Genomic DNA, 9,897 nt, shown 5'->3' with positions numbered 1-9,897 from the left:
CACTATCAAAAATTATGGCTCTACAACCTTGAGGACAAGGTTGTCAATAAGAGGGGTGGATTGTTATGTGCGTATTAGAAGGTGTCGTGTTTATAAGTGTTTGAATGTAATTTAAATTATAATATTATTGGTGCTAGTAGAGTCTATCTTACTTGTCCTAGAATGTAGGAATTCTTTGTGTTTAAAGCTAATAGAATTTGTATACGGTTATCTTTAGATAACCATTGTGTTAGTCAGTTCCTTTGCAGTTGTAGGAAGTTATGTAGCGTCTCCCTCTGTGTATATATTGCGATCAATGAACGAAGAAAAACATAGAATTATTATGTTAAACAATTATTAGTCTTTTAACAGAGGTATTAGTGTCCCTTTGACGATACTAGAGGTCCGACGTCCCTCTGACGATACCGAAACCATTTCCACAAACCATTTTATTATCGGTTTCATCTTCACGGAATCATCAAATCCATGATCTGTTATGCAAGCACATAACAGTAGGTGAGGTGTTTTGCAATGGAAACTTTTGTAGACCTGCACAAGAAAGGCCTGCGGGAATTTTCTTTGCCACCATTTGGTGTCTGATCTAAGTGAATGCTGTCAAATACAATCGAGAGACTGACACAGTAAAATATAAATGGAGAAGAAGGCAAGAAATTGCAAGGATTTTTCAGAGTTACCAAAAATGAAATATGTATTACTTAAATAATTTAAAGTCAGGAAGAAACAGTGGATCAAACTATTATTTTCCTCCAGTAAAGAGAATAGTGAATTACAGTTCAATGATTTAATCATGTATATTGGACTTGGTAGATCACTATGAAACATTAAGGATTAATTAATCCCGTATCAAATACTAAGATTGTTAAAGGGAATTGGATATTATGATTGGTCAATCTGGTATCAAACACTAATCTTGATAATGATGATGCTAGGAGAGGAAAAGGTGAGCATTTTAGCTCTAAGGGAAGATAATTGGTAAGAGAAAGAAATACCGAAAGATTAAATCATGTAATCCATCGTCAAATGTATTGCAGAAAGGAAATTAAAAAATTAAAGAAAAAGATAAGAAGAAGAAGATGAACCCATGATAGGATCAAGTGATATTTATTATCAGAAATATCACTAGATACTGCTCTTGCATACATTAAGATTTACTAAGAAGAAGATAAGGATAATGGAGACTGAATACAAGGACCTGATAAATAAAGAAGATAATGAGAGCGAGAGAGAAGATATTAGTTTTGATAAAAGAAGAAAGGATAAAAAGATGAGTATATTTTCCGTTAATTAAGCTACGGATAAAGAAAGGAGGAATGTGCAACCGGGGTGCACAAAATCGGACTCTAAAGTTACTCTTAAATTCTTGATATAAGGGCCAGCCTGTAAATCCAAGTTCTTACACAAAAACAGTCCAACTACACTAATTACTGGTCAGCCGGGACAGCTGATTTATTTGGAAACGAGACTAGCAGAGTATTTTGACTCGTAAAATTAATATAATGGTCCTCTACTAATTCAATTATACACAGTATAATCTCACTGCCTTAAAAATTAAGATATTAATCTTTGTGGTGCTCTACTGCTCTTCACGTCTTCATCCATTCCCACTGCAAAAATAAATAAATAAAAATATTACTGTAGATCACTGAAAATTTAAAAAACTTAATCTAATTTCAGACTTATTCCTACTAATTCCTCTGTCAATTCTGTCTCTGTTTTTCTATTTTGTATATTATTGTTATTCATTCAATCACATGAGATATATGTGTTTTGGACTGTCTTTTCTAACTTCTATCTATCGTAGATATATTAAGAGTTGTAAAGATCAAGATCTAAATATTCCACTCTTTTTTAGAAAAGATTTTATTATGAGTTTGGAACAACAAGGGTCTTTTGTTTTCTACTGTTTTGATTTAGATTCCTTTGTGAAAAATTAAACATTTGGGGTTCTTATTCTGATCAAGAGTCAATTTCTCAGTGAGGAAAAAATTTGAAGCAAGTTTGGGTATTCTGATACAGAAAGTAGTATGGTTTAGGGTTTTTCTGAGGTGGGATTATAGTTAGTGGGGTTTTATCAGATGTATTTATCTGAACTCAATGATGGCATGGAATTGAAGAAGGAAAAACTAGTCAGGTAATAATCTATTCTAATTTGTACTGTTGTTCTGATTTTGATTATTGAATTTTATCCAATTGTTGAAAATAAGTCTATTCTATGATTTGTAATGTGACATACGTACATATTTGTTAACATTCTAGGTTCTATCCTGATGGAAAACAACATCATGACTTACCATGGGAAAAATCTGATGCTAGTCAAATTGAAACACCATCACCAGTATACAAAGTTTCAGCTCCATTATTAAAAGCTAATGGAGGAGGAAGTGAGGGATTTTATAAGAAAACAATATCTGGGACTTTGAGATTTGGGAAGTCTAAGGTATTTCCTGAAGATCATGAGCCATGGAGGAAAAGGATTTTGGATCCCGGAAGTGAAGCTGTTTTACAATGGAATCGCATTTTTCTATTTTCGTGTTTGGTGGCTTTATTTGTCGATCCTTTGTATTTTTATCTACCTTCTGTTGGGGATGTGGGAGATTCTTCGTCTTGTGTGAAGACGGATAAGAGATTGAGAGTTGTTGTTACGATTTTCCGAACTGCAGCAGACTTTTTTTACTTCTTACATATGGTTATAAGATTTAGGACGGCTTATGTAGAGCCAAGTACACGAGTATTTGGAAGGGGTGAACTTGTTATGGATCCCAAGAGGATTGCGAGAAGATACTTGAGATCAGATTTCATTGTGGATTTTGCAGCAACGCTACCTCTTCCACAGGTATTTATTTTCATTTGCTTCCACTAATCGTATGGTTGGTTACCTAGTAAGATTTTTTCGTACATCTACTGCTATGCAACACCAATTCAAATGCAAAACAATAAGAGAAACCCGAAATTAATTGTTTGATTAACCGTGAATCACTGTGAGGTGGTAAAATAAAAAAGAACACTCGTTCTTTTCACTAAGCGTAGTTGTGATTTGTATCATTTACTTTTCTTTCTCAGTGCTTACATGTAGTCATTTATTAATAGCTGGGAATAAAAAAGAAAGCTGGGAATAAAACTCATCAAGTATCCAATATACTTCAATTTTATGTATGCTCAAATTTAGTGATTGGGGGGAGGCTATAAGGGTGACAAATCATTTTTAATTGTGTAGCTGTCTCTCCTTGTTGTGCTATATAAGCTCGCAAAGACAAATTCAAACCTTAAAAAACATAAGATGAAACTTTTTTTTCTTCTATGTTATTCTGATTGTTCGTAATTTTTGACTATCAATTCATTGTGCAGATTGTTACCTGGTTTATCATACCAGCAATTAGGAACTCCTATGCCAATCATAACAATAACGCCCTTGCGTTGATCGTACTGATACAGTATATACCGAGATTATATCTTATCTTTCCTTTGAGTTCTCAAATTATCAAAGCTACTGGAGTAGTCACAAAGACTGCCTGGGCTGGAGCTGCGTACAATCTTCTACTGTACATGTTGGCAAGTCATGTATGTATAAATTGATTGGTTAGTTGCATCTTAACGTTACATGCTAAGAAGCCATAAGATTCTTACTTGATCTGAATTAAGTGTTTCAACTTTGTAATGATTTTATTTTTAATCTTTAGGTTCTGGGGGCTTGTTGGTATTTGTTATCTATTGAACGACATACAACATGCTGGAAATCCGAATGCAAAAAGGAAGGCGCACTTAAATGTTTTCCAACTTATTTAGATTGTGATGCTTTCAACCAACCCGAACGCAAGAATTGGGCAAACTTCACCAATGTGTTTAATAACTGTGATGCTTCCGACCCAACTAAGTTCAGATATGGCATATTTGAAATTGCTGTGACCAATAAGGTTGTCTCCTCAAATTTTATGGAGAAATACTTCTATTGCTTATGGTGGGGCCTGCAGAACTTGAGGTATGACTCTTAAATTTATAAGCATACAAGTTCTTCTTAACACCACTACATTTTGCTATTAAATCCCTCATTACAATTGGTATCTTTCGGTTGCGTCACTGTACATTAGATAGTAATTATGAACATACTTCACTAGTTAGCATTAGCACATTAGTGTGGCTTTCTTTGTTTGAATTGAGCTGGAATTGCCACTTATGCTCTTTGACTTTTGAAAGTCAGACCATGAATTGATGAAGTTTTTCAAAGAGGGATTATAATTAAAATATACTAATATAGCATATTTATTCAGTTATTGTTTCATTTTGCCGCAATTGAATTGGCAGTCATATCTTTGGTATCCACTGTGTCTTATGGATGGGAGAGAAAAGTAAACCAGAGTCCGTCTAAAATGTCAGATTGATGAGAGGGGTATGTAAATTTAGGTACCTTCAATTTGGTATACCCATATATAATCACTAGAAGTCCTACACGTCCGCTCCATTGTTAGAGATTGAGATAGTGTCTACTCACAAAGAGTTGAAAGCTAGAGAAACTCATTAGCGAGAGAGAGAGAGTTTAAAGGGAATAATGATAGATTTGAAGAATGGGTAGTAAAATGTAGATTGTAATACTAAAGTACTTAGTTCAGTTGATTTTTTTGCAACCATTATCTATTATGTAACTAGTACCTAGTCCATTGGTTTTCTGTAGGGATGACATGCATTTGAAGAGGTCATTCTTACGAAATATCACTTCCATGTGCGCCCCACTGGTCCATATATATTATATATATATATATATCATCTATACACACCATACATTGTTAGCTTCCTTCCATTGATCTTACTTCCTTCATGTGAAGACAATGAATGATATCATCCACTCTTGACTAATCTGTGACTAACTTGTTCAAACTATGTATCTAGTTTCTTGCCATAAAAATGTCCTCAAAATAGATATACTTTTGCCCGTAATTAGCTCAAAAAAAGGTATAAGCTTGATACAGTATTCCTTTTCATTATCAGGTCTGGTAAATTAGCACTAACACTCACAGATTATATAAAGAGCAATGTTTATCAACGAAATAGTGATGGTCTAATTCCTATTGGATTATCACGAATTAATATTATCTTTGTGAAATGGTATACAGTTCTTATTTAGGTTATGACTGGTTAGTACTGACTCCATTTTTGACAAGCAGTGTTGCTCTAGCATGAGATCATATTTTCTCATTCCTTGTTTAATTAATTACTGGGGCCATGCGAAATACAATATTATTTCTCTAATCTTTTAAAAATTGAGTTGCGCCTTTTCCTCTATTTGGGCATTTCCATTTAATGATCCTTGTTGGGTTTCCGTTTATTGTGACAATAGGCTCCTATTCTTTGTTTGCACGAGTCTATTCTTCTTCTCTTATCTTTTCTTAAGGTCCTTCATGCAGTGGCATTTTGTTGGGTTTCCGTTATGGGAAATATTGTGATTCATGTTTGTGCTCCTTATATCTTCAGTTCGTATGGGCAGAATCTTGAAACAAGCACTTATATTTGGGAGACTATATTCGCAATATTCATCGCCATATTTGGATTGGTTTTATTTGCCCATTTGATTGGGAACATGCAGGTATATTAGCCTTATCTCTGGTACAAATGATTTAGTTTTTCCTTTCTTTATCCAATTCCCAGTTTACTTTTTACTTAAAGTTCCATATAATTCCGTTTCAAGTAGGTAGTGTCATGGTATGCCTTTTAGGCGCGAATTTTCGTCAACTTATCTTTCATTTCATTCTTGGAAGTGAAGGACAAATGTAGAGAATTATCTCATTGTGTTGGTTTAAAGTTGTCAGCTTAAGTTCTTTAGATCTAATATTACTTGGAATGAGATCAATTTACATGAATTAGATGGTTGAGTAATTACTTTACCTCGTGAGTTAAACTAAATCTTGGAATCAAATTTATGACCGAACCATCTCAAGTGTATGTGTGTATAAAGATATCCATATTTTCCACCAAATGTGTTAATATAAAATAGATTTCCTTATTTTGTTCGAGTCATAAAACTTGAAGCATACCAATTCCTATTATACTCATTCTATTAACAAGATTTACCATAGAAAGAGAGAGCTGATATTTTTGTTGGCATGTACTTGATAGTCACTTAAAAGAAGTATTTGTAACATATTCCTAATTCTCTTTAGTTTCATGGATAATTTTGATGAGAGAATGTAAACCGTTTCCCCCCTTGTGTTAACCCGTTAAACTAAGTGCTTTCCATTTACTTTCACAATCTTTTTGTTAATGCAGACCTATTTGCAATCCATCACTGTGAGACTTGAGGAGTGGAGGCTTAAGCGAAGAGACACTGAAGAGTGGATGAGGCATCGTCAACTTCCCCAAGATCTGCGAGCACGTGTTCGGCGATTTGTTCAATACAAGTGGCTTGCAACGCGAGGGGTTGATGAAGAAGTCATATTACAAGCTTTGCCTACTGATCTTCGTCGAGATATCCAACGTCACCTCTGCTTGGACCTTGTTCGACGTGTAAGGCTCTTTTCCACTCTTTTTATTTTGTAAGGCATCTGAATGGATCTATCATTAGAGGTGTTGGATCATATAGCCTAGGAATTTGAAGTGAATGAATGTAGGTTGTATATCAAGCTTTGCAATAAATCCAACTTAATTTTTGATCCAAATAATCAAGAAAGTTGACTATGCAAGAACCTAAAACAGGAATTAAACAAAGCACACAAGCAAGCATAAACGGCACCAGTGAGATTTTGATGCCTTTAAAGGTGAACTCCACACATGTCGGAATTACTGTAATAAAAATCAGAAATGGCATATTCACGAAGTCCAGGAGCACAGGAGTATCTATTAGTTAATGAACTTGATGATATGACGTTATAATAATTGGTAAATGCTTAACATGCTAAATATTGAAAAATGCAGAGGTGGTTCTTACATTCTTTGTTTTGGAATGCATTCTTGATTTCAAAGCGAACCCTCTAAATGAGCATTTCCTCTCCATGCATCAGGGTGTCATGGGGATACTCCATTATCTCTTTTTCTGGTTGAACATATATGGATACCAGAACTTCTAGGAACTGTTAGAAGTGGTTCAGGTTCAGGCTGCACCCTAAAATAGGATTTGAATAAACAGGAGCCCAACAACCTTGCAGCAGTTCAATTACCAAATGAAGACTATTTTGTATCAACATAAACAGTATCCCTTGACAGGATTGATCCTTACATGTCCTGGATCTGCTTCAGACTCGCAAGACATGCAATGTAGCATTCACCAATAGTCAAATATAATCTTTTGACCAACTTGATACTTCATTTGCAGGTCCCCTTCTTCTCACAGATGGATGACCAGCTTCTTGATGCTATATGTGAGAGGTTAGGGTCAGCTTTAAGCACCGAAGGTACTTATATTGTTCGTGAAGGTGACCCTGTGACGGAGATGCTTTTTATAATTAGAGGAAGACTCGAGAGCTCAACTACCAATGGGGGTAGGACTGGTTTTTTCAATTCGATTATGTTGAGACCAGGGGATTTTTGTGGTGAGGAGCTACTCGCTTGGGCTTTACTTCCCAAGTCCACTGTGAACTTGCCTTCTTCAACAAGAACAGTTAGAGCCCTAGTTGAAGTAGAAGCATTTGCACTACGAGCTGAAGATCTTAAGTTTGTGGCAAATCAATTTAGACGTCTCCACAGTAAAAAATTGCAGCATACTTTCCGTTTCTACTCTCATCATTGGAGAACATGGGCAGCTTGCTTCATACAAGCAGCTTGGCGCCAGTTTAAAAGGAGAAAAATGGTGAGAGAGCTCAGTATGCGTGAGCCTTCGTTTGCGGAGTATGAAGATCTGCCAGATGAGAGAGAAGAACACGAAGAAGAGGACTTTCTGTCTCTTACTCCCACAAGTAATTCTTCTCAAGTAATACAGAACCTGGGTGTTACCATTTTGGCTTCAAGATTTGCAGCCAATACAAGGAGAGGAGCTCAGAAGATGAAAGGTGTCGAGTCATCCAAGTTACAGAAGCCTGAAGAGCCAGACTTCTCTGTGGAGCAGTATGATGACTAATCCTCTCCCAGTTTATGTGTCTTAGTGGTATATAATAGCAGCATCTTTCCATCACCCAGAAGCCAAATAGGTATAAAGAACCCAGAAGGGATCATGAATTACAGGTCTTTCTACTAGCAGAACGATGAGCCGTAGTTCTCAACTTAGAGGAATTTGCTGATACGGAGTTAGAAGTTTGTGAATTGTATTATGTTTGATCATTGCATTGTATCTAGTTTTGTAACTCAATTTTGGTTTCAAGATGTGATCTTAGAGCATCTTTGAAATTAAGATGTCAGCTCATTCTTATATCAAAATCAGCTTTATTTTCATTTTTGGTTTCTTGGTCATATATGCTGTTAGTACGATATGACCACCACACATGGATTGTTTGTAGGGATATTTATGGATTGTTTGTAGGGATATTTTGACTTTGGGTCACATAAAAGTGACCAGATTTGCTTTTGGGTCGTAGGAAAATTTTAATTAGAGTTTGGGTCACATGACCATGGTTGACCGCGTTGGCAGTTATGATATTGGTTAAGTGAGTAAATGACCAATATAATATTAAAGTTTGATTTATTTACTAACCTATCCCGTTCCTCTTCTGTTAGTCCCGGCCGCTTCAATCCTACCAAACTGTTGAGTCTTCGACTCTTTTTTTCCATCAATTTAGTAGAAACCTTCGGTAATTTTGTTAGGGAACCCCGATGGGAAGCATAACCAGAGCTCAAGAAAAAATGAGCAACATGATTTTTTATATATCAACATCATAATTGGAAGAAGAAGACAATGAACGGATGACTCATGTTGGTTTGAATTTAGATGATGGATCAAATTCTGTCAATTTTACGAAAGGGTTTGTGATAATTAATTTGATGCATGTTGGTAACTTAAATTGTTCAATTAAAGTTGTTTTATGTTAATTTGGGGATGATTTCTTCTAATTAGGGTTCTTAAGAAATTTGGTGGTTTTCTCATATTCCATTTCTTTTGCTAATTCATGAAATAGGCTGTTGTTTACTCATCGGCATTGACGATTCCTCAGCCGTAAAATTGAACGGCATCAACCATGTGTTCTTCACTGTGCACGGCAAACAACAACATGCCTTCACTTATATACTCGTCTTTGTTCTTAGTTTCTATAGTGTTTGTCCTAACCCTACCTTTTCAATGCACCTTTCCATCTTACCAACAAAAAACAATTTCCATAAACATCCAAACATGATCAGAACAAGATCAAATTTTGGAGTTTAGTTGGATTGGAGCAACGATATCTTTCCGTTCTCCGTTCTCCTGATATGTATGTTCTTGAGTTCATGAATGATATATGATTAGGAGTGTTGTATAGTTGTGGAATGTTGAAATTTCTCATGGGAAGGAGGTGGAGGAGGGTGGTGGTGGTGTTGCTTCTAGAAGTGAAGAAGGCCGAGGTTGTACCGGCTATGGTGGTGGCGATGATTATGTTAACGCGACTAACGGAGTTAAATAATTGAAATTGGTTTTAGAAAATAAATAATTAGCTAACCGTCAAGACGGTCAACTCCGGTCGTGTGACCCAAACTCTAATTAAAATTTTCCTGTGACCCAAACGTGAATCTGGTCACTTTTATGTGACCCAAAATCAAAATGTCCCTTGTTTGTAATGATAAATAGTTTCTGTTGTTGCACATGGTAATCTTGTAAACATCCTCTTCCTGTATCTGATGAGCTAGCAAATTATCAAACCAACCACAAAACCAATCTGTTAGAGCATTGCTCGGTTGAACCCACTAGCGTTGGTATGTCAAGTTAGTTGCCAAAATGCATTCTTGATTTAGTACACTAAAGATAGTTTCGGAGTCGATTAAGTCTAAGAAGTACAATCGAAACTATCCTTG

General features: G+C 35.6%; 1 protein-coding gene across 1 annotated transcript; it reads left to right on the top strand.

Annotated features, from left to right (window-relative positions):
- The first annotated feature begins 763 nt into the window (after nucleotides 1-763).
- Nucleotides 764-8,349, top strand: LOC113301448 (probable cyclic nucleotide-gated ion channel 14). Its single transcript, XM_026550221.1, has 7 exons — nucleotides 764-2,131; nucleotides 2,257-2,833; nucleotides 3,346-3,558; nucleotides 3,678-3,976; nucleotides 5,464-5,575; nucleotides 6,256-6,492; nucleotides 7,298-8,349. The coding sequence occupies exons 1-7, from the start codon at nucleotides 2,076-2,078 to the stop codon at nucleotides 8,036-8,038; spliced, it is 2,235 nt and encodes a 744-aa protein (XP_026406006.1). The 5' UTR covers nucleotides 764-2,075; the 3' UTR covers nucleotides 8,039-8,349.
- The last annotated feature ends 1,548 nt before the right edge of the window (nucleotides 8,350-9,897 follow it).

This window comes from Papaver somniferum, chromosome 8 (assembly GCF_003573695.1).
Source record: "Papaver somniferum cultivar HN1 chromosome 8, ASM357369v1, whole genome shotgun sequence".
NCBI lineage: Eukaryota > Viridiplantae > Streptophyta > Magnoliopsida > Ranunculales > Papaveraceae > Papaver > Papaver somniferum.
Note: the sequence above shows the minus strand (reverse complement) of the source record. Positions and strands in the feature narration are given on the sequence as shown.